The sequence below is a fragment of the Zea mays genome, chromosome 3 (assembly GCF_902167145.1).
Source record: "Zea mays cultivar B73 chromosome 3, Zm-B73-REFERENCE-NAM-5.0, whole genome shotgun sequence".
Taxonomy (NCBI): domain Eukaryota; kingdom Viridiplantae; phylum Streptophyta; class Magnoliopsida; order Poales; family Poaceae; genus Zea; species Zea mays.
Genome location: NC_050098.1, coordinates 222,232,062 through 222,257,640, shown reverse-complemented (window position 1 = coordinate 222,257,640; position 25,579 = coordinate 222,232,062). Strand labels below are relative to the sequence as shown.

The 25,579-nt window shown below is 40.9% G+C and overlaps 2 protein-coding genes and 1 pseudogene across 2 annotated transcripts; 1 reads left to right on the top strand and 2 right to left on the bottom strand.

Annotated features, from left to right (window-relative positions):
* The first annotated feature begins 1,535 nt into the window (after window positions 1-1,535).
* Window positions 1,536-8,630, top strand: LOC103651463 (ubiquitin carboxyl-terminal hydrolase 27). Its single transcript, XM_008677095.3, has 9 exons — window positions 1,536-1,672; window positions 2,072-2,147; window positions 4,868-4,945; window positions 6,323-6,433; window positions 6,507-6,630; window positions 7,191-7,291; window positions 7,378-7,605; window positions 7,934-8,002; window positions 8,139-8,630. Exons 1-9 carry the CDS (start codon window positions 1,536-1,538, stop codon window positions 8,337-8,339), a joined length of 1,125 nt encoding a protein of 374 aa, XP_008675317.2. The 3' UTR covers window positions 8,340-8,630.
* Window positions 8,631-9,106: 476 nt separating this feature from the next.
* On the bottom strand, window positions 9,107-10,053 carry LOC100275101 (uncharacterized). The gene has a single exon (NM_001149282.2). The coding sequence runs from the start codon at window positions 9,883-9,885 to the stop codon at window positions 9,439-9,441; it is 447 nt and encodes a 148-aa protein (NP_001142754.2). The 5' UTR covers window positions 9,886-10,053; the 3' UTR covers window positions 9,107-9,438.
* A 12,983-nt stretch (window positions 10,054-23,036) lies between these two features.
* Window positions 23,037-23,194, bottom strand: LOC111591250 (uncharacterized; annotated as a pseudogene).
* Window positions 23,195-25,579: the final 2,385 nt, after the last annotated feature.

Below are 25,579 nucleotides of genomic sequence, written 5' to 3'. Positions count from 1 at the left end.
TGTAGACCTACATGTATCATTTGTGCACAATTTTAACAAAGTTTTCAATCGTTAGTAGATTTAGTTCGTTTATTTGAATTTCTTCGGAAAATTTAGATTTGAACTGCAGGTCACTCGAAACTTGGAAAACCGTGCATGCAAAAATGATATTCATATTACTTAGCATAAGTTACGACCGATTCCAGGAGCGGACCAGAAACTTCGAGCAACATGCTCACTAAACATGGCCGTGAACTTGCCATCGACATGTTTAAAAATTATACAAAACACAAACAAAGTCAGAAAATCCTGAAACTTGTCCACGTGTCATGATATCATATGTACATGCTGCGATAAAAATTTTAGAATGTTTGGAGAAAGTTGTGGGACACTATGTGTACAAACCTAAGAGAACTACACATGAAATCATAGAGTTTCAATGTGGATCTCTTAGGTTTGTACACATAGTGTCCCACAACTTTCTCCAAACATTCTAAAATTTTTATCGCAGCCTGTACATATGATATCATGACATGTGGACAAGTTTCAGGATTTTCTGACTTTGTTTGTGTTTTATACAATTTTTAAACATGTGGATGGCAAGTTCACGACCATGTTTAGTGAGCATGTTGCTCGAAGTTTCCGGTCCGCTCCTGGAATCGGTCGTAACTTATGCTAAGTAACATGAATATCATTTTTGCATGCACGGTTTTCCAAGTTTCGAGTGACCTGCAGTTCAAATCTAAATTTTCCGAAGAAATTCAAATAAACGAACTAAATCTACTAACGATTGAAAACTTTGTTAAAATTGTGCACAAATGATACATGTAGGTCTACACAGTGTAGGAACATACCACAAAAAATTTGGGAGACAAAATAAAAAAATAAAAATATACTTTGCCGAGTGTCTAGAGATGACACTCGGCAAAGACTTCTTTGCCGAGTGCCCCCAGGGTGGCACTCGGCAAAGAATCCTCTTTGCCGAGTGCCAGTCGTAGGCTCTCGGCAACGACTAACGGCCGTCAGCTTTGGGACGGCCGTTGACGGCCCTTTGCCGAGAGCCCCCTTTGCCGAGTGTTTGACACTCGGCAAAACGTGTCTTTGCCGAGAGCCCCCTGTGCCGAGTGTTCAGCACTCGGTAAAGGGGCTCTTTGCCGAGTTCCTAACTTTACCGAGTGCGGCACTCGACAAAGCCTTCTTTGCCGAGTGCCCGACAAAAGGCACTCGGCAAAGCGTACTGCACTCGGCAAAGCCTGCGATTCCGGTAGTGCGTATATAACCTAATAACTACAAGGTTCAGTGACAGTAGAGATTCTACGATGGCATATCACATTACTTCTTGTTAAAACCCGCTGGGGTTTCACGCTCCCTCCGCGCTTCGCGCTGGCGCCGGTCGCTGTGTGTGGGACCCTCGCAGCAGTGTCACGCCGTGAGACGAGCAGGCACCCGGCTCCGTCCGCTGTGCGCTTCCCCGATTCACGCCACGCTTCTCTCGTCTCCGACACGCGCTTCCCAAGATCCGCCGCGCCCTTCTCTCACGCCCGCGGATCTCGAAGATGTCCGGGGCGGCCGTCGAGGCGTTCCCGTGCGCGGACCTGGGGGCCTCCGCCTGGGCGTCCTTGCTACGGCTCGGGCCGAGCGCGTCGGTGGCGGCCAGCGCGTCCGTGGCGGCCGGCGCGTCGCTGCTTGTCCGGTCAGTGCCCATCTCCTCTCTCCTCAGTTCTCTCCGTTGCGGTCCGGTGCGCGTGCCCATACCGCCATGTGATGCTGTTCACCGAATTTCAAAATCCGATAAATCCGCGACTTGTCGTGCCTCTAAGCGTCCTCCGTCTCCGTAACAGCGTCGGCTCACTGTGCCCTGTCCTTCCACCGCAGCGCCCATGCCGCTGCTTTCTCCCAATCTCTTATATGAAGCCCCTCTGCTGTGTTGTCTTCCTTTTCCCCCTAATTGGCAAGCGCTCCTTTCTTCTCGTCGACTCCGTCGCCGTCGTCCGTTCCTCTTCTTGGGATCCCTATTTCTTTTGTTTCGATTGATTTTTGTTTCGGCACCGGATTCATGTGCATTGGCTCATCGTTCATGTCGCTCGTGTAGATCTGCCGCATTGGATACCTGGCGAACAACCACCGGTCACGAAATCGTCCAGTCGTCCCTTCTTCAGCGATTTGAGGTAATCGTTCCACCGGTCCTCGCTTTGTTATGTTGCTTTGGTTTTTTGGTTCATTGTAGTACACCTTGCTTTGTTATTTCCAGTCTTCCCTTCTTCAGCGATTCTGACTTCGAGGGTTTAGTGTACCTTGCTTTGTTATTTCCAGTATCTCATCAGCCTCCTGGTAGTCAAATTAGATAGTACATTCAAGAACTCGTGATGGAACACTGCTGTCCATGAACAAATCAGCTATGTGGTAGCAGGGTGTGATCCTTTTAAAGCATACCAGAGAAGATACAATGATATGTAGTGAATAAAGAAAAACAAAACTCTACAAGTTGCCCATCTTCGAGAATATCAAACACACTGCAAAGTAACTTCTCATATAAACTAAAATTAAAATGATAATTATGGGTCCAATGGTAGGTCTCATCTTTAATGTCAGACTTCTTCATCAGTGAACAAAGTTTTGTGTTGTATCTTTCGGTGATAGTCAAGACCTCGACACGGCCCTCAGGAACAGTCACAACCCAGTCCTGGAATATTTAACAATGCATATATACAATGAAATTAATACTGTCAATCAGTCCGTTGCGAAGAGAAAGATGAAACACTTGTTTATTTTTTAGAAAGACGATAGTCTTATTGCTATTAATATGAAATGGTATAAAATATGGATGAGAGCACTTGCCTCTGTACTTTTTAGCTTAGAGAGAACTATCCGTAATGTGTTGCTTGTATCATACTCAAGAGATGCTGAGAAAAGTAGTTCTTCAAGAACATTCGCCTGGATAGCAGAAACAGAGACAATAGCAAGACACAAGAAGATAGAAATTATTAAAGACCCATACTGGCATACTGCAGATAGAAATGATTATAGGTGCTTGCCTGTCTTTTCTGACATTGCCCACGCAATCTTTCGGTTGGAAAATCAAGTTTGCCAACAGAACTTAGGAGCTGTAGTGATATACCAAGGATTGCTTTCTTTATCATCTATTACTTATACAGAAAAAATTGTTATAATTCTGGCAACCTTACATGATAGTGTCATTGGTGTTCACTCAGTCGCCCTGCTAATTTTTCTTATGCTTTTACAGGTTCTTTTTTGATAACTTAAAGCAAAGGTTTGTATTTACATGTAGAATATACTAGCTAAAGTTTTTTCAGCAAAGGGTTTTTATATACTAGCATCTACATAGTGCAAGATATTTATGACAAATTTTATCTCGAATGCATGGAGTAAGATTAATAACACCGTTTGCATCGGGTGTCGTCCTTTCCTAGAATGCAGTCACCATGTAACATTGTTTGCAGCGACTATATCAGGGGTGTGGCAGTCTCCCATCAGAGTCCCGCCAGCGCCGAACTCTTCGCATCGACAGTGGCCACACTAGAGAAGAAGCCATACCCACCTGCCACGGTAGCGGAGGAGGTGATGGCACGAGGCTGACTGGGGCTTTGGACCCCGTCCCCCATTCCACCCGTCGTCGCCGGCATACTTGTCCAAGGTCAGTCCGCTAACGAGTATATATGAAAGTCATCAGGAAAGGTTTTGGTCTAATTTTGATAATCTGCGCAACTATTTTGGTATCTAGAATAGATTTCCTTACGCAGGTTTTGGTCTGATTTGTAAAAATGTGGCAATAGTAAGGAGTTCAGGACTATCATAATTACTTTTCATTTGCAATTCACCATTTTGCTCATCATGGCACTGCTAAACTGCGCAGCTGTCATGTCTGACAATCAAAGATTCATGCATTTAGTGGAATGACACTAATACTGTTTCTATCATTTCCGGACAGTGATACACTAGTGCACAGGACCTATTATTTTCTTTATTGTTTTTGTGAGTTCTTTAAATTTTGTGTACTAGCTCTTAGCATGTTTGGAAGCATTGTTTGTTTCTAATTATCTGGTCAGTGTTCATGCAGTTAGTAAGTAGCGTAGGCACATAAGTTCTGGTTACCTCTTGCTGTTGACAATTGGCATCACGATTCTTGTTAGGATAGAATTTTTCCTGTTCAAATATCAAACAGATCTGACATGGAATTTCTTGAAGTATTTGACTGAGCAATCTTATGTTTGTTATGTTTTCTTTGTCATATAATTTTTTCCCTTTGGATTATGAAATCCTCAATGACCGGTTATAATTTGGAAGACCAGTTATAAGCTGGAAGGTGGTAAAATTGAGATATACTCTGCTTATTTGCCGTTGCTCGGTACCATGTAATTTAGTTACATGCTGTTATATCATCCACTACCTCTGTTCCTTAGAGAGGTGCATAGCTAGAATGACAGTCTTTTAGGAACGATTATTTTGGTTTACTCCTTTTGCCATGGTGGTGATTATTTTGAATGCATAATATTTGTTTTCATATTAGTTGCTTTGATGGCTTCAATTTTATTCACTTTCCGTCCCTAATTAATTGTTAATAAAGCCAAAATGAAGTTAAGTAAGCATGGAGCCTGCCATCTGCACTTTCATGCATGGTTCAGTTTTAGGATTAAATACAAATTGCAGGCATGGTCGCGGTTGTTCTTAGTTTGTTTTTCTAAATGAGAGTTTCAGTTTTAGGATTAAATACAAATTGCTATCTGCAGGACTTACCGGAGATGTGCTCATGGAGCCTGCCATATGCACTTTCATGCATGGTTCTTATCCATTAAGGGGTAAACACTACCATGAGATGATAAATCCATTTCGTGTACTTACAGATGTTTCTTATATCCATGTGTTTCAGGTCAAGAAGCTTATCAAGGAGAAAAAGAATGATGCTGGAATTTTTGAATATATCGATATAAATAAAGAGCTTCAAGAGGTGAGTTCATTTCTTATTTTGTCTTGTAATGTGATCCCTCATGCTCGTGTAGCTACATGTTAGATACGTTAGATTAATGATACTCACAAATGGATGCTTGATTTCTCCTCTCATTTTTGGGGATGCATCGATTCCTCTCTTCTTTGTTACAAGAAGCCATGCCCAGCACAAGGTAGCATGAAAAAGGTTGCTAGCAACATAAGATTTGTTTGGGGGTGTTAGATTTTTTGTAACCTTGAAAGGTAAGAAGGTTAATTATGACGATGGTAGGGACTGTCCGAACAACCCTATTAATAATAATGAACAATATGTAAAAATTTAGTGTCTTCAAAGTTGTCCTTTACTGATTGTTTGGACAAGAAAAACGCCAGTATTATGCAAGAGAATTCCAAACTATGAGCTACGAAAACAAAATAAAAAGGTCTCTAGTTAATGTTCATAATTTAACATTTTTCTAATATATGAAATATGAAACACAACTAAATGCCATATGCAGTAAGTTCCTCCTGACATCATGTATTATTTGAGCTATAACTACTTTGTTCTTGACATAGATAAAAGAGTTAAGTTGCTTGCAATAAACTCACAACCTGTGTTATTTCAAGTTACAAAAAAACATGTTACAGGTGAAATATGTATCCAATTCGGAAGTATCATAAATAGCAAATCCAGCAAAGATCCTGTGTAAACTGGACTGTCCTTGCAAGCTCTTGATAGCCACATAAGTGTGAACCAGATAACAAACTATTATTTTACATGCAGTTCAATAGGAAGCATGGTCACCTTTCGTAAAGAAGACTATAGTTCATCCCGGTGAGGTCAGGGTTATTTTATACTGAAGTAAAGACGTCTATCAACACAAAATACATTGCAATGCTTGAGCTCTCAGTGAATAGAAATAACCCCCAATAGTAACCGATCACCCCCCCCCCCCAGACAAGAGGAGGACACAAGCATGTTTTACATATATGCAGAGGAAAAATAGAGCATCTGAGCTCAGCATGTTAGTTTTTTATTACAAAAACACTAAATGAGGAAATAGCTAATAAATGGATAGATAGACAGTGGTCTCAGTTTTAGGTTACCTTCGAAGTATATCACCTGACCTGGGGTGCATGCAGACAACCAGTTGCACTGTGGGATCTAATCATTCGTGTATGGTGCCGATTTTAGTTCCTCATTGTCGCTTGGTTTATCTGGGAGGTTTGCTCCCTGAGAGAAAGAACAAAAACAAAAGGAACCTAAAAGAATTTCTGTTATTACATCCACCGTATGGGTTGTAATATACTATGTCTGTTTCATTGGTTCATTGGTTTTTTTAGGTTTATGGCACGATGATTCATCTCAGAGTTTCTGATTCTTATGTTTTGTCACAAGGGAAAGACGACAAGTCATTTTGCTGCTATGTTTTCGGGATCAGGGAGGGCATACTATGTTGGAGGTCAGCGAAATCTTGGCAACAATTGCTTTCTTAATGTCATCCTCCAGGTAAATATTGACTGTCTAATTCTACTGACATCCAACTATGTGAATGCTAAATAAGATAGCCTTTCCTTGGCAGGCACTTGCCAGCTGTGATGGTTTTATTTCCTTTCTAGATAATTTGCTTGCAACTGATGGCTTGCTACCTGAAGAAAAGGCTGTAAGAATACCTCTTCTTCTTGCTTTAAGTTCTCTCTTGGAAGGTAAGATTTATACTATGGACTATTGAACTTCTTATCATTTTCGAGATCCCCACTGTGAACTTCTAAATACGACTCAGTGTCCATTGCAAGTATTGTCCTTTTACTGCAGGCAATTTCAGGGGGGTGGGGGCTTCTATTGAGAATTTTTGAGCTGTATGTGAACCCCTATAATACAGTACATGGCTTATAAGTTCAAATATCATGTGGGGTCCTCAGCTGCATATGCAACATAATGCATTCACCGGTGGTGGAATCCATGCAACCTATAAATTTTTTGACAGTGTTTTCTCCTATGCTCCGATTTTCTTGGGAATTGATAGGTCCTTGTTATTTGCATTGCTTGGATTCTTTGCTCCACATAATATGTTCTTGCTTCTATATAAAACCACTGAATGGGACTTCTTTTTATCTTTTTCGCTTTATTCTTCTGACATTGGTCATGTCCTGCAAAATATAACCGCATGGCACTCTATTATTGATGTCCACCATTTGATTATAAATGCTTTTTTGTTACATGCTCACAAATTGTTATTATTGTACTTGAGCTTTGCATGTTGCAGACTTAAGCATAGTTCGAGATGAAAGGACTGTGTTGAATCCACATGGAGTAATGCATGCTTTGAGTTTGTATGTTGGTCGCTTCAATCTGACCAGACAGCAGGTATAATATTTACTTCTCTATCTTGTTTTCATTTTTTAGTATTGCATTAGATGTGCAGTCATCATAAGAACTAATTTTCCTTATAGGATGCTTCAGAAGCTTTTCTCCATCTTCTGATCTCATTGAGGGATGAATTTGCCCATTGTTATGTACCACATAGGAGTTCTCTGGCAAACATCACCCTTTCTGACTCCAAAGTATACAAGCAAAGGGAAGGTAACCTGCCTGAATGCAAGCGCTGGAAACAAAACCTATTTGGCCCCTTTGATGTGACAGTTGGCATCATATTGTCTTGCAGAAACTGTTCTTCTGTGGTAGATTCCTAATTTCCTATGCTTCTTATTCTGTCACTGTTGAATTGTGGCTTATAAAAAAGTAACCTACTGTTGTCTTTCATATATGAATGCATTTTGTTCCGGATATACCACTGGATACATAGATATTGACACGATGTCCAGTGCATGCCCCTACCTTTCCTAGCCGTGGTAAAATTAAAGAATTATTATTATGGAAGTAATTTAGCCAACAACAAGTGATGCTATTTTCATATTGCCAATAAGTTATTTTGCGCATTTTGACAGTTAGCTTAAAATACTCCTGTTTTGTTAATTTTAATGTTCTCCCTTGTTACATATCTCACAGCTGTCATTGGACTTCGAGAATTTCCACTGCTTGCCTCTTTCGCCAGTCCTTAATGCAAATGGAGATATTGTATATCCGCGTCAACCTTCCTAAATTTCATTGGATGATTCAAGTTTTTTTTAAAAAAAATTATTCATTCGCTGTCCATTTTATGCTCATTAATGGTATTTTTGTTTGTTACATTTATCCTATGTCATGACACTAGACCAGTGGGTGTAGCTTGGTGGATTGCCTAAAGTACTTCACTGTGGTGGAGCATCTTGACAACTATCGTTGTGACCGGTGTTGGCACATCATTGCTGCCAAATATCTTTCTCTTAGATCAGAAGTTGATGAGGTAATTATGTTCAACTTTGTATTAATTATCACTGCACTGGAAATTCTATTGCGCCCTTTGCAATGTTGAGTATGACAGCTACATTGATAACTGTTACAAGAAAAGGTTAGCAAAGCTTCAATCCTGTGTCGACTATGGCACTTGCAGTTGCAGGGATATGTTCCCCCTGGAGTCACTGCCATGTTCATCATCTTCACGAGCAACAAAGCAGCTGATTATCAGTCAGTGCCCGAAGGTATCCAAAATTTAAGTACTCGTTGAGACTCACATCAACTGTCATAAAATTAAGTAACACCTCAGTTGTTTCTCATCCAAATACCAGTGGAGACAATGATGTGACTTCGGATAACAAATCTCAGCATGGATCTTCAGAATTACCTCCTAGAGCTGAATTTATTGGCAACAAACAAATGACAGTAGAAAGGTACAAGGCCCATCCTGGACATGTTAATTACATCCTAGGAAGAGCAGAAAGAATATGTGATTGTTGAAGGAGCGCATCTAAGCCTTAACTTTGTGATACATATTAGCCAAGTAATGGTGCAGGAGTATTTCATAAAATTGTAGGGCGCCCGCAAGGGCGCCTTATGTTCTAGTACCCTTAATAGCATCGTAGCGTAGGATCGATCAAGTCAAATCCCTAGTCCATTGTTCGAACACATGGGAAAAGCACCTTTAGAACAACAAAGGTGGCGTATCACACATGTCGATATATGTGACCATGTCCCATGTGGCCATGTGCTTCGACTCCCACTTCCAATCGTCATGGACAGTCTAGTTTGTTAGACCATATATATATGCAAAAAAAAAAACTATTCCTATTTAGTATTTTGCATTATAGATCGTAGAAAGATAAGGTTGTTGGCACCCGCCAGCATGCCCGCTCTCCCGCTCCGTTTGTTGCGCACTTTGCTTTCTCCTGGTGCCTTTGGACAAAACTAAGCTCTTTCGACAACCAAGCGTGCTTCGAATAAAGCACTCCGTAAGACCTTCAACAGTCTCGTATTGTCATCCAAAACGTTGCTTCGGTGCACAGATGTGGAAACGAATCTGACAAAAACTCTAATATAGACTTGGGTAAATTAAAACCAATCCACCCAGTGGAAAGCAACAGCAACAGACGTCCTCCAGAGTCCAGGAATGGCGCTGGTTGCTGTGGATCTGGATCTCACATGGGGTTGTCCGGCGTGAGGACGCCAGCAGCCAGCGACTCTGGCCGCAGCGCGTCGAGGTCGGAACCGGAACCGGAACCGGACAGCAGGCAGGTGAGCGCGCGCATGGCGCCGACCTGCGCCTTGAGCGCAGCGATGTAGTCGGCCGTCTCCTCCAACAGACCCTCCACGGCCATGCCCTCGCCGCCCGGCACCAGCTGCCGCAGCAGCGCCACCTTCTGCTCCACCACCACCTCTTCATCGTCTCCTTCATGATCCCGTGGCCCCTCCAGCAGCTTGTCCTCCGTCGAGGTCTCCTCCTCCGGCGGCACAACGAGGGCGCGCTCCTCCGCGGCAGCGGCCTTGACGATGCGACGGCGGCCGCGCTCGCGCACGAGCTGGTGCTGGTGGTGATGGCGCCCCCGCGCCCTCACGCCCTCGACGTGGTGCTGCAGGTCCTCCATGGTGACGATCGACGAGGGTCAGCTACTATAGATGAAATCGGTCGATGCCAGGTGCGGTGGTGAGGGTCAGTGATGCTGTTGCGTGCGTGTCTCTGCGAGGACAGAGGTGGTGCGCGACGCGACCGCGCTTTGTTTATCCGCGGGTGGCGGAAGAGAGGAGAGAGCCTGTGAAAGGGATTCTTTGCTTATTAGGTGGTCAGGAGGGTGCGTGCGGATGGGGTGTGTTTTATGTTGAGGCAGATGGCAATGAGGCACGTGGCAGCTGGGTGGGTACGGTGCGGAATGTTATCCAGTGCATGCATCTGCCACTGCCAGCGCGTTGCTAGGCTGTGTATTTGCCTAGTCAACTTGCAACGTGGAGCCACGGGATTTTATCGTACCGAGGTTACCAATAATGCCACCGGTCCCAACGATTATTGCTCCACGACGACAGAGTGCGCGAGGTAATCAGCCAGCCACAGTCTTTGGTTGGCACTTGATCGATCCACGCGTCTCGCCTCGCCGACGGTCTAGGTATCAGATAACCACGGCCGGAGCTTCACCTCGTCGGCATGGCCAATTAATAGGTTTGTACGTTTCCGCAAGGTCGTCACGGTCTCTAGCTCGTCCACCATGTGTGTGCGCTCCAGCTGCGCCGCACCTGCGTCCACGTGAAGTTGACGCCAGCGCGGACGCCGGCGTTGGGCGTTATATATCTCCCGACTCACCGACGCCGACGAGGACGAGGACGCAAATGGACAGCTCGTACACGGGAAAGTAAAACCGAAATCGGGAGCCGGCCTGTTTGGTTCAGCTTTTTTCTTACCAGCTTTTATGAGAATCTGGTTGTGGAGAGAATCTGGCTGTGTAGAGAATTTAAGTATCATTAGAATTACGTGCGGAGGAAGATAAAGGTGTCCATAGGACTCAGGATCTAGAAAGTGACGGATTCCTACTATTGCAACGACTCAACCGATTATTTGTTTATGTTGATGTTGAATGGTTTTTAATCAAATGAATTTTATAGAAGCTGACTGAAAAGCTGAGCGTTTGGCAGTCTGCGGCAGCTTTTGGTGGCCAGAAACTCCAAAAAGCTGAAACAAACAGGGGCTCTATACAGTATCATGCCACCGTGCCTCCCGGGTCGCGAGAGAGGGGACGAAGGCACCCCGGCTGCGGCTCCGCTCCGGCTACCGGTTTGACGCCAATTTCTTTTCTAAGCCTGGCCGGACACAGTCCTGGTATATAATGTGTTTGGTTGAGGACCGAAGAACAATAAAGTGACTCCATTTCTATATTTTATATGTTTGGTTTACAATAAAAGAGGAGTTGAATGGCGATGCGGGATCTACTGGCATGGAGCACAGACGTACAGTGCAGGCATGGTCGCAGCTGTTCTTAGTTTGTTTTTCTAAATGAGAGTTTCAGTTTTAGGATTAAATACGAATTGCTATCTGCAGGACTTACCGGAGATGTGCTCATGGAGCCTGCCATATGCGCTTTCATGCATGGTTCTTATCCATTAAGGGGTAAACACTACCATGAGATGATAAATCCATTTCGTGTACTTACAGATGTTTCTTATATCCATGTGCTTCAGGTCAAGAAGCTTATCAAGGAGAAAAAGAATGATGCTGGAATTTCTGAATATATCGATATAAATAAAGAGCTTAAAGAGGTGAGTTCATTTCTTATTTTGTCTTGTAATGTGATCCCTCATGCTCGTGTAGCTACATGTTAGATACGTTAGATTAATGATACTCACAAATGGATGCTTGATTTCTCCTCTCATTTTTGGGGATGCATCGATTCCTCTCTTCTTTGTTACAAGGAGCCATGCCCAGCACAAGGTAGCATGAAAAAGGTTGCTTGCAACATAAGATTTGTTTGGGGGTGTTAGATTTTTTGTAACCTTGAAAGGTAAGAAGGTTAATTATGACGATGGTAGGGACTGTCCGAACAACCCTATTAATAATAATGAACAATATGTAAAAATTTAGTGTCTTCAAAGTTGTCCTTTACTGATTGTTTGGACAAGAAAAATGCCAGTATTATGCAGGAGAATTCCAAACTATGAGCTACGAAAACAAAATAAAAAGGTCTCCAGTTAATTTTCATAATTTAACATTTTTCTAATATATGAAATATGACACACAACTAAATGTCATATGTAGTAAGTTCCTCCTGACATCATGTATTATTTGAGCTATAACTACTTTGTTCTTGACGTAGATAAAAGAGTTAAGTTGCTTGCAATAAACTCACAACCTGTGTTATTTCAAGTTACAAAAAAAACCATGTTACAGGTGAAATATGTATCCAATTCGGAAGTATCATAAATAGCAAATCCAGCAAAGATCCTGTGTAAACTGGACTGTCCTTGCAAGCTCTTGATAGCCACATAAGTGTGAACCAGATAACAAACTATTATTTTACATGCAGTTCAATAGGAAGCATGGTCACCTTTCGTAAAGAAGACTATAGTTCATCCCGGTGAGGTCAGGGTTATTTTATACTGAAGTAAAGACGTGTATCAACGCAAAATACATTGCAATGCTTGAGCTCTCAGTGAATAGAAATAACCCCCAATAGTAACCGATCCCCCCCTCAGACAAGAGGAGGACACAAGCATGTTTTACATATATGCAGAGGAAAAACAGAGCATCTGAGCTCAACATGTTAGTTTTTTATTACAAAAACACTAAATGAGGAAATAGCTAATAAATGGATAGATAGAGAGTGGTCTCAGTTTTAGGTTACCTTCGAAGTATATCACCTGACCTAGGGTGCATGCAGACAACCAGTTGCACTGTGGGATCTAATCATTCGTGTTTATGGTGCCGATTTTAGTTCCTCATTGTCGCTTGGTTTATCTGGGAGGTTTGCTCCCTGAGAGAAAGAACAAAAACAAAAGGAACCTAAAAGAATTTATGTTATTACATCCACCGTATGGGTTGTAATATACTATGTCTGTTTCATTGGTTCATTGGTTTTTTAGGTTTATGGCACGATGATTCATCTCAGAGTTTCTGATTCTTATGTTTTGTCACAAGGGCAAGACGACAAGTCATTTTGCTGCTAAAGTGTTAATATGCAAACTGTGTGTTTGATCAAGCGAGAATTTTTCCACCGTTTTTGTAAGTAATGACTTGTTGTGAAACCGACATTTGGGCTATATGATGCGGTAGTTTGTGTTGCCCTACAGAAGCACATAGTTGAATGTACATGGCTTACCTCAAAAACTTGTAATTTACACTATAATGTATAGATAAGGCGTCTTCAATAAATACTGAAATGATTTTTGTTTATACGATGGATTATATAATGTGTTTCCTAATTCGTTACACTATTGAGAGACATAAGGATTATTAAATGTACTATGTAACTTGAACCATCTGACTCTATAAGCTTTGGTACATTGACAACCATACAATGCCAAAGCACTGAAATATGTTGTGTTCTGAAATATGACATATACCAATGGTTCACAGATTGCTTAGTTTCTCCAGAGCAACGGCCCACAGATTTCTCTCTGTGTGTGTTTTTTTCTCTGCAGGTAATATCATATTTCACAAAAATACAGATTTTTCTGATATTGGGCCCCTAACTAATACATCCACTTTGGAAAACAACTCTTTCTCTCACCATGCAGTTTCTCTATCCTAAAATATAAGATATGCTGGGAATTCCAGGACAAAATATGGGGTAAAAAAAATGACACATGCATCCTCCTTAATCATAGGGAGATATTGTGTTACCTATTTTTGGCTTTGTGATTGGGTTGACTGGAGGCATTAGTGGCAGGTGCGCATGTGATTGGGGCCTAGGGGCATTGATAGGTGAGGAGGGGGAGTTAATAAACCTACAATCCTTTTTAATTTGTGACAAGTTGGAATGCTTCAGTTATTTCAGGATGAAGGAGTACCATTGAAAAGGGAGGAGTTTCTTGTTGTGTATAAATATGTTAGTTTGTTTTGTGCGCAGCAAAATATGTTACTTTTAAAAATTATGCATGTTTATTTCGACCATGGTGTTGAAACATGTAATTCAACTAATGTTGTTGGCTGAATAGTTTCATAAGTAAAGCAAAAAAAAAACAATAGTCATGTACTAATTTCAGGACAAGAATGATTGTAGGAGTAGGATCTACCCTGTGATGAAGACCTTGAAGAAGCATTTGAAGGACTTTATCTTGATGACCCTTAGGGCCTAGGGCCCTACACTTTGTAATCTCCTACTATTCTTCCTATTCCTACTCTATTCTAGTGATCTGGACATCTGGTGATGTAAACTGTACTCTTAGACATGAACTTATTAAATCTGAGCTGGGCTGTACTCTTTTTTCCTTTCTAGGGTTTTCTCACGAGGAGTGAGTTTTTACCTAGAAAGGTTTTTAATGAGGCAGCCATTGCACAAACAGCTCTAATCCTTTATATTACTTATCTTTATATTTCTGTTCTGTGCATATGTGAATATGTATATACTGTGTGTCTGTGATTTATGATTTTGTGTCATTATGTGGATGCAAATGTAAACTGTGAATTTATGTGCTTGTTTAAATGTGAATTTAGAACTGTGTTAGTTTATATTACTTATCTTTATATTTCTGTTCTGTGCATATGTGAATATGTATATACAGTGTATCTGTGATTTATGATTTTGTGTCATTACATGGATGCAAATGTAAACTGTGAATTTATGTGCTTGTTTAAATGTGAATTTAGAATTATGTTAGTTGGCGTGCTCGGGCTGGGCCGGGCTCCTTCGTGGGCCGGGCTTTCCGGGCCGGCCCGGCACGGATGGGCCTATATAGTGCCGTGCTCGGACAGAAGAGTAAGCCCGTCGGGCGGCACGGCCCGGCCCGGATAACAGGTCAGGCTTAAACGGGCCGGGCTCAAACGGGCTCGGGCTGGGCCGGGCCGTGCCGCCCGTTTGGACATCTATAGTTACAAGCAAACGGCCGCTATACTCGTATTTATATTCAAACTTTATTCTACAAATATTATATTTTATCATCCAAAATATGAGACTGTTGAAGGTCTTACAGAGTGCTTCGTTCAAAGCAAGTTTGGTTGCCGAAAAAGCTTAGTTTTGTCCAAATACCGTTTTTTAGCCTTCGGCGAAAAAACACCTTCCCTTCTTTTCATGCTTCGTAAAGAAGAGTTTTTACGCCTTGTGAGAACATCCACACTTTGTAAAGGACATCCAAACTTCTTGAAAACATCAATGCTTCATAAACAATAGATCCCCTCTTCCGTATCAGAACTAATGAAGCTGTAATTCTCAGCTTATTTTGTGCCTTGGCACCTTTTCATTTTTGTAAAGCATTCTCCGAAGATCAGCTTCGTTTCCAATTCATGCCATTGATGTGATATGATGTATGATGTGATGCTATGCAATATGATGCAATGATATGATGCAAAGAATGATGCTAATGCCGAAGACACATACCTACGCTGAAACTCAATCTCTTCGTCCCCTTAGGAACGATGAAAATATCTTTGCCGTTTATTTTTTGGCTTCACCGCTTATTTTTCGGTGTAAGTTCTGCATCCCCTTAGGAATGTCTTTTGAACTTCTTCACCTTCTATTTTGGCGGTATTCGCGTTGACTTTTCGCGCTTCGCCTTATATTTCGGCGGTATTTGGCTCTGCATTCCCTTTGGAACGACTTTTGAGCAGAAAACTTACACTGCGCTCCCTTAGGAACGACTTTTTGTAGCTTCGGCAAACTTACGCTGCGCTCCTTAGGAACGACTTTTTGTAGCTTCGGTGAAACTTGCAATGTGATTTTTAGCTCTTCATTCCCTTAGGAACGTCTTTTGAGCTTCAGCCATTTTTAAGCTTCGTGGGTCTGTGGAGAAGATATATTTCGCTCTGACAGGAACGAAGCTATTACAAGAAATTGAAACTAGGTTTACATTGATTGTTTCTTATTTCAGAGGTAGGATATCTCTCAATAGATGTGTTTTGATTCTGGCACAGTACTGTTGACTGTGCGGGCTTCGGATTCCTCCCTGAATTCCCGTTGCTGTTGAGAATGCTGGCGCCCTTCTGGCTACTGGCTTCGGGAATAGGTTGGTTGTAGTGGTGGCGAAGGCGGGAGTTGCGGCCAAGAAGCTTGTGAATGGCTAGCCGAAGCAACAGAAGCTGCATGATGGTTGTTCACATACTCTGGTATGTAAGGAGAATGACACAAAACAGTGTGCAAGACCTGCTTCGGCTGATTCTGCCGAGCTTCAGCTTCTGCTATCTCTTTTTGCTTCTGGATGGTGACATGGCACATTCTTGTAGTATGGCCCTTGTCCTCACCACAGAATAAGCAGTAGATCTTTCTAGGCTGATCCCCAAACCTTCCTCTGAAGCCCCTGGCGCCTCTGCCCCTTGGAGTTGGTGTCCTGAAAGAGCTTTGTTGTTGTCCCGAAGATTGTGAGGTATATTATGTCCTCTGAGACTGACTTCCTTTGTCGTCACTTTGAGTGGAGTTATGGATTGACCTGACATGCCTCGGATGGATTCTTCCTCCGAAGCCCCTGGTCATTTCGGAGAATCGGTAAGCTTCCTCCCTTCTTTGGCGAAAATCATTGTCAGCCCGGATGTACTCATCTATCTTCTGAAGCAACTTCTCTAGAGTTTGTGGAGGCTTCCTGGCGAAATATTAGGCAGAGGTCCTAGGCGAAGACCCTTGATCATGGCCTCAATGACAATCTCATTGGGCACTGTAGGCGCTTGTGCCCTCAATCGCAAGAACCTTCGTACATATGCCTGAAGATATTCTTCGTGGTCTTGCATGCACTGGAACAGGGCCTGAGCTGTAACTGGCTTCGTCTGAAAGCCTTAGAAACTGGTCACCAGCATGTCCTTGAGCTTCTGGCACGACGTAATTGTCCCTGGCCGAAAGGAAGAATACCAAGTCTGGGCCACGTTCCGGACAGCCATGACGAAGGACTTAGCCATGACAGCCGCATTGCCTCCGTATGAGGATATTGTCGCATCATAACTCATTAGAAATTGTTTTGGGTCTGAATGCCCATCATACATTGGTAGCTGAGGCGGCTTGTAAGATTGTGGCCACGGGATAGCCTGCAGTTCTTCTGCCAAGGGAGAAGTATCATCAAAAGTAAAGGCATCATGATTGAAATCATCATACCATCCATCCTCGTTGAATAAGCCTTCTTGACGAAACTCCTTGTGTTGGGGCCTTCGTTCTTGTTCATCTTGAGCAAGATGACACACTTCTTCAGTGGCTTTATCGATCTTCCTCTGAAGATCAGCCAGTCGCGCCATCTTCTCCTTTTTTCTTTGTACTTGTTGATGGATGATCTCCATGTTCCTGATCTCCTGGTCCAACTCCTCTTGGAGTGTTGGACTGGTGGCCTTTCTTTTCTAGCTCTGAGCTTCTCGGAGAGAAAGGTTTCTTGGTTTGGATCCAGCGGCTGCAGTGCAGCGGTTCCTGGTGGTGAAGCCTTCTTCGGCGGCATGACGAAGGTCAGTGTTTGTCGAAGGTGGTCGAAAAAGGGTTCACCGGAGGTGCGCGCCAATGTTGGGGACTTGTTCTCAAATGCTATGAGTTAAGAACAAGGCAACACAAAATGTTAAATGTTAATATCCTTCGTCCTTCGAAGCATTATCTCCTTTAGAATATAACGATCTTCGGACGAAGGTCATACCTTCATTATCACAGTATACAGTAATGAAAGGTGAAGCGTATGAAACATGAATAATCATATAACATCATTAATTAATATAACTTTATTATATCATTATGGGAAAATAGAAACAGTATTGGATTACAAAATGTACCTTCGGCTTGATAGAAGGTAAAAGTACAAGCGTGACGCATGAGTGATTACAAGTCAGCGTGAACAGTACGAGGGCACTGTTCATCTATTTATAGGCATAGGACACAACCTGTGAGAAATTACAGTCATGCCCTATTTATTATTGGCTTATAGAAAAATCTATGAGGACTGGATAGCCTTTTCCCCTTTAAGTCGGTTCCTTTTCCCGTGATTGAATCGAAGCTCCTTTGCGCATAGCTTCGAAGTAACGGCAACCTTCGTCACGATCGTACTTCTCTCTCATCGCATATGTCCTTGATCCTGAATCCGAAGGTACCTGTTTATAAAGCATGCTTGGAAGACATTGTTAAATTACGTTTTTGAGGACCTTCAGAGGACGAAGGCTCCTAACAATTATATTCTTCGTAAACTAGCATTATTAGTATGTAAAATATATTTTTATACTTTTATTAGGATGTTAGATGAATGTAAGACCTATTTAATTAATTATATTATATTTAGTAATTTTTTATTTATATGATGTATTGTATTTAAATTATTTAAAAAGATAAGCTGGACCACCTAACGTTAAAAACCTAGCTACGCCACTGCACCTCAGGACATGGTGTATTAATAATTTAATATGCATCGTATATAACCTAATAACTACAAAGTTCAGTGACAGTAGTAGTGTATACAGAGATTCTACGATGGCATATCACATACCCTTAGGCCCTGTTTGTTTGAGATTATAATCTATATAGATTATATAATCCAATGTAAATAAGCTAGTGAGGAAACAAACAAGCAACTTATCTGATAAGATTATATAATCTAGCACTTGAGATTATGATAATCCTATAAGCTCATCAAAGGGTGCTTATTTCAGCTTATTTTTTATAAAAGACCCACTACCCATGGCAAGTTGATTAAAATTACTTCCAATTGCCATCCACCTATCCATAAGCGTTCTCACCCACCAGACAATTAAAACAATCAAGGGTATTATTGTATTTGTATGCATATGAATAATAAGCCGAGTCCAAATAATCTGAGCTAACAAACAGCAGCACCTAGCTTATTTAATCCAGAGCAAATAATCCAGATTATATAATCTAAATTATAATCTAGATTATATAATCTATAAGTTGAAACAAACAGGGTCTTAATAGCATCGTAGCATAGGATCGATCAAGTCAAATCCCTAGTCCATTGTTCCACATGGGAAAAGCACCTTTAGAACAACAAAGGTGGCGTATCACACATGTCGATATATATGTGTGACCATGTCCCATGTGGGCCGTGGCCATGTGTTTCGACTCCTACTTCCAATCGTCACGGACGGTCTAGTTTGTGAGACTATATATATATATATATATATATATATATATATATATATATATATATATATATATATATATATATATATATATATATATATATATATATATATATATATATATATATATATATATATATATGGATGTGCAAAAAACTATTCCTATTTATTTCATCTGTTTCTTTTTAGTTGTCACTGGATAGTATAAAATTGAACTATCCAGCTATAACTAAAACGAAACGGATGGAGTAGTATTTTATATTATAGATCGTAGAAAGATAAGGTCGTTGTTGGCACCCGCCAGCATGCCCGCTAGCTCTCCCGCTTAAGGTCTTCTACACTGGTTCTTGCTCGTGGTGGTCGTTGCTGGCGCCTTCCTCACCTTTTCTGTGGATTTTTTGTAGGTCTTAACAATCGGGCGACGCTTGCCCATCCATCCTCTCCCCAGTGTAGTCCCAACAGTAAAAGGGGACAACACCATCCCTTCTGTGTATGGACCGTAGCCCCGTAGCATTGTATGTTTGATTAAAATGTAGCCCCCAAAATAGTGTTACTTGGATAAATTTTCTAGCTTTAGTATTCAAAAGGGTGTCGATTGCCAAGTATTCAACTCTATTTTTTTCTGTTATCAATTATGTTCTCACTGTACTGTACATATTCAAGAAGTTGCTGGTTTTAATCATGTAATATCCAAAATTTAGATTTTCAAAAAATCCCATAGAAATCATACCAGTGATATAGCCAAAGCTCATACTGACTGACCATTCTTTATCCGCACATGCCCACTCTAGCTTGCAGTGAAAGAGTTACAGAAGATTAATTCTTTCAAAGCACCACGGGAGATGCTTCTGTGCATCATGAGCTACTGTCAGATCATAAATAACTTGCTTCTGAACATTCTTAATAGAGAGATGGATGGAATCACATGCATATAAGAGAAACATTCTTATTATTCTTGATTTAGTTGGTACTTGTACATCAATTGGAGATGGAATCCTTATGCATGTTGTATCTGTTACTCATCGTCACTTTTTTTATGATGCTAACCATTACATTGTTTTTTAACTAAATCTGATGGTTTTAGGATGCCACTTATGGATTATGGTTTTGTGGTTTCTGTAGTTCTATATGCATCAGGTAGCACTAGGGTCCAGATTCAGAATATGAGTACTGGTATGTATTTTCCATTTTATATTTTTTCAGTATTGCCACTATATCTGCAACCTACTCAATCATAAATCAAGATCTTGCACTTGGTTGCTTCCCCAGCGTGAAGATGGTCCACATCAGACTGCAATCTAAATTGTTTACTGTGAACTAGAACTTCTGCATACACATATGTGGATTTGTACATGTACAAAATCCGCAATGCCTCAGATTTTATGCGCCCACAACAACTGGCAGAATCCAAGGTGGCCTAATAGAAAAGGGGCTTCCCTCGCTCATCTTGTAGGCTACAGCTACAAATCAGATAATAAAACTCTATTAGAAAATGCTAGATGCTGAAGGTAGGGAGAAAGAGAATCTTGAAGAAGAAATAGGTGTTTTCAGAAGTCAGTTATTGCATATGAGTATGGAAGTCGATGAGGTAATTGATACTATCATTGTCAATGATTTTGCCCCTCGGAATCTGCTATTTCTTTTTATAACTCATTTTTGTTTCTTACTTGAACATGCTACCCTAACATAGTCGGTTTGTTTTCTCTTCATTCTTATTTGGTCACATCAGACAAGAAGTCTTGATAAAGGAGATGGGCCCAAAAAAATTTCCTGGTTTAGATTCATTGGTGTCTTAGACTCGAGGTTCGCAACCCAGAGAGTAGAGCAATGGACTGAAACAACCAATTGCCAAATTCTTTGAACAAGGAATAAGTTATTTATTCTTTTATAGGACCTGCTTGATCTGCCTACTTCCTGTAATTTTGTAGATGGTGTGCAAAAGGATTTATTGTCCTAGCAATTTCAGCTTTCTCATAAACTAAAATACTACATGTTCGTATGTACTACTTCTAGCACATTAGACTGCAAGGACACTTGTGCAGATGCACTATTTCTAACAATATGGAATATGTTGAAAGTTTTTTCACACAAACAAAAAATGCTACCTGTCCCACTGTGCTATCTTTAAGCACTAAGAGGTTGAAGTCTATGCATTATTGCCCCTTTCTGGATTCTGATGATGTTTAAGATAAGTGGCAGCTTCTGATCACTTGACTGCTTTATTGGTTTGTGGAATAGATGTGCTCACATGGGGAATGTGGGTTGAGAATTGAGATCATCAGTTACTTGTGCCTTTGGGGTATTAGATCATGGTGGGTGTTATGTCTTGGTCATTTTTATCATCTTAATTGCAGTTAGATTGGTAAATTTTGCTCACGTCTTAACATTTGACCTTTTATTTTAGAGTTAACATCAGTGGTCTGGGCTTGCCTTGTAGAAGTTATTCACAAGTCATCAAGTTACATTAGTTCAGGCTTAGAAGATGTACTGCTTGACTTGTATTCGACCTATTGCAGTTCTCATCGATAGACCCTTCCATCTGTCATGCAAACATCCACAAATATGCTTACAATGGCATCCAGAGCGTAGAGTGCAGTGAGACGACTACATGGCTGAATCCTTTTACCAATTGTTCAGGATAAAAAAACAAAGAACCTATAACAGTCAATGTAAAGACTTCATCTCACCTCAATATCGAACTCTCTATTGTCTTTACTGTTTTCATTCCTATGTTACCAATGCCTTATTATCCTAGAAAAACACGAGGAGATTTTGGCGAGCTGCTAAAAACGCGGAACTGTTCTGTTTTTTTTTTGTGTGTAAAATTCAAGTCCCAACGGACGATTCTGTAGTAGACCTCCATAATTTTCATGTAAACATGCAGGCTATTGCTTCTCAGTTGTCTAGCCAAGATGAGAAAAAAGGCTAATAAACAAATAGTCACAGCTTGAAGAGGGCAAGAATATGATACATGTTTGGGATGGGGAAAAATGTGTTCTGCAAACTCCAATTTACCCGACAATGAATTAGTGTGGAATAATTGTACGCATGATGCCAGCTGCCAGCCTACACAACGCACACAGGTTAATTGCAATGCTCAGATCTGATCATGTTCAGACTTGAAGTTTTTTTATGTCCCCATAATGCTTATCCTGAGCACTTGTCATTTCTGTTTATGTTTTCTAAACTCAATGCTGCAAAAATCTTGGAAATATGAGACATATTACAAGGTCCAAGAGGCAAAGATAGGATTCAGTGTTGCTTCAAAAAAGTAAAGATCTTGCTCTAGATTTATATGTCCTGGTTTTACAAATCCAAGATTCAACAAAGATCATAAAATGTTGGTCTAGCAGGTTTAAGGAGTAATCTATGTTTTGGTTCTTTCCGCCGGTACCTCTTAATCTTGTAGTAAAACGAGATTATTCGTACTATTCACCCAGAAATATATTGACAATTCGTGATGAATATGGAGGATTTGTAGTACATTGTATTTTCTCACAGACAATTTTTATTTCTGCAGAAGGATCAAGAGGCTATGCTGGGAAAAGATTATATTTGTCTGTAACAAATGCAACCATGGTGAAAGGTCTTTTTGTTGTGCAACGTCTTGCACATAACTGTATTCAATGCAAACTATTTTCCTCTGCTACACTGGTTGCTGCTAGCTATTAAACGGTTTTGTGGGAGATTCCATCTTTGAAGCAGTAATTATGCTAAATAGTTCATCAACAATTATTTACTACTGATTTTCTCTTGTCCTGGATAGGGCGCCCGAAGGGGCGCCACCTGGTCTAGTACCCTTAATAGTTAATAGTATTAGGGAATAGATTTCAACATTCCGTGAAAGGAAGTTGCTTAATAAGACTACACTTGTAAATTGTGTACTTCTCAAATGATAGGAAATCATAGCGTCACACAAATAATGGCTTGGCACTCCTGACAAGTAACAGACCATGAGTGCAACAAAGAACCATGGATGTTACTCCTAATATTCAAAGAGGTCATCTCTAGATTTTTTTTGGCTAACATGCATGTATAGCTCATGCACAAGTAAAGTAGTACAATGCATGTGTGTTGTGCTGTCACACATATATTTGATATCCATAAAAAATAATTTAATATCAAAATAAACATATGGTCTATATATCAGATATTAAACCGATAAGATCAAATATTACACTTTACCTTAGCCAAAAGGTCGACAAAGGTATGAGTTGAAAGTAACATGATCCCTTTTTTAATAGCTCGCTCGATCACTCGTCCTTCTTTAACTAGCGAGATGGTATTACGTGAGAGCGCTCCACTGCGTGTGACTTCATGTCGTGTTGGCCATGAATGTTTTTTATGGCACACACGTGATTAAAAAGTTTCATATCATATGTTTATATATACCTATATAATATGGAATTCATTGTTATGTTGGTCTTCCAACATAATTAGTTAGGATAGATGTATAAATTCTTCCATATAACCAATCCATGTCTGGAACAGAGAATATGGATAGCTAGGTATGAATGCATAATCATGGTGCTCCATTTGAATGGAGAAAACTAATCTCTACTACCTATTAAGGGTATATTGTAGATCACGGCCATGCCCCCGTCCCGACATCCTCTCCATCCAGATGTTGCTCACCGTCGTCGTTGTGTATGTCTGCCCTGTCATGCTCTTCTTCATCTCCACGCTTACTGTTGGGGACTTGTTCTCAAATGATATGAATTAAGAACAAGGCAACACAAAAATAGATTAATGGTTAATGCCCTTCGTCCTTCAAAGCATTATTTCCCTAAGGACATAATGATCTTCGGACGAAGGTTATGAAGGGCTTACTAGGGATGGCAGTTGGACCCGTGGATATGGATACCCGTGGGTTTCGTACCCACCGGATATGGATACGGGTACAAAAACTCACCCGTGGATCCTATCGGGTCGGATACCCGAAATACATCGGGTCGGGTATGGGTAAAATACTTTACCCACAGGTATCCAGTGGATACCCGAAATATCAATATACCTCTTTAAATGTGCTACATCCACTAAAAATGTGCTACATTCACTAGAAAAACTCACTCGCATGTGTTGTTGATTAATGAATATTAATTTGTGTTGTGTTAACAGTCAACTGTAATGTAATCGAGACCAATGAGACATTAACAATGTTATAACTGTCAATCGTCATGAACTCATTAAGCTTTTATTCTTTGTACTCAAATTTAAATGTATTGGATGTGATAATTATGAGTTGAGATATTGTATCGACGTGTAGCCAAATATAGTCATTCTCGAGTTGCATTGGTGCTTAGATGTAAACTAAAATATTTTATGCATTTATTATAACACTGATCGAATGCTATTTAGTCTAAAATAACATATCCACTGGATACCCGATACCCGGTGGATACCCGATGGGCATGGGTACGGGTACAGTTTCTCGCCCGATTGGCTTAGTGGGTATGGATATTTGTAGAAGTCTCGGGTACAATTTCGGGTTGGGTATTAGTATACGCGAACAAAACCAACCCGCTGCCATCCCTAGGGCTTACCTTCATAATCACATCATATATCAATGAAAGACGAAGCATATGAAACATGGGAAACAACATGGATAATCATATGACATCATAATATATCTTTTATTATATAATCATGAATGAATAAGAATAACACATGATTACATTTGTACCTTCGGCTTGATAGAAGACAAAAGTACAAGCGTGACGTACAAGCGTGACGTACAAGCGAGTACAAGTCAGCGTGAACAGTACGGGGGTACTTTTCATCTATTTATAGGCACAGGGCGCAGCCTGTGTAAATTTACATTCATGCCCTTCATATTTACTATTGACTTATGGACAAACCAACGAGGACTAGATAGCCTTTACCCCTTTAAGTCGGTTCCTTTTCCGCCATTGGGCCGAAGCTCCCTTGCGCGTAGCTTCGGAGCAACACCAGCCTTCGTCTCAACCATGCTTTTCACATCGTGTATGGTTTTAACCCGAGTCTGAAGGTACCTGTTCATATCTTACACTTGGGAAACATTGTTAGATCATGTTTTTGAGGACCTTCGGAAGACGAAGGCCCCCAACAGTAGCCCCTCGCAGTATTAATTTGTTAAGATAACGAATTCAGACTACGATATGGACGAAGGCCTTAAGCCGAAGGTCCGAAAAAACACCTTCCCTTTGCTAGAATAGCAATAATCAATGACAGATGGGGCCCTCCAATTTGCAGCGCACTGGCGTATAAATATGGACTCACACCAGCTGCATTTGATACGATGTTTTTGCCATTTGCATTATTTTCTCAATCTTTTAGCTCCTGCTCACTAGCGCTCGCTAGATTTTCAAGCTCTCTGAACTTCGGTTTAAAAGGTGCATTTTTACCATGTCTGGTGAAAAAATGTCCTAGGAAAAGAAGGTTGTGGTGGAGACGAAACTAACTGAAGAGGCGAAGCCGTTTGAGGAGAAGAAGGTTGTGGATCCTTATGTTACTGGATTTGTTGAATCGATGAGAAAGACAAACACTGAGAAGATTACTAGAGAGATACTGGAAGGTTTATTTGAAGATATTGGTGATAGCGATAGTTATGATGTGGA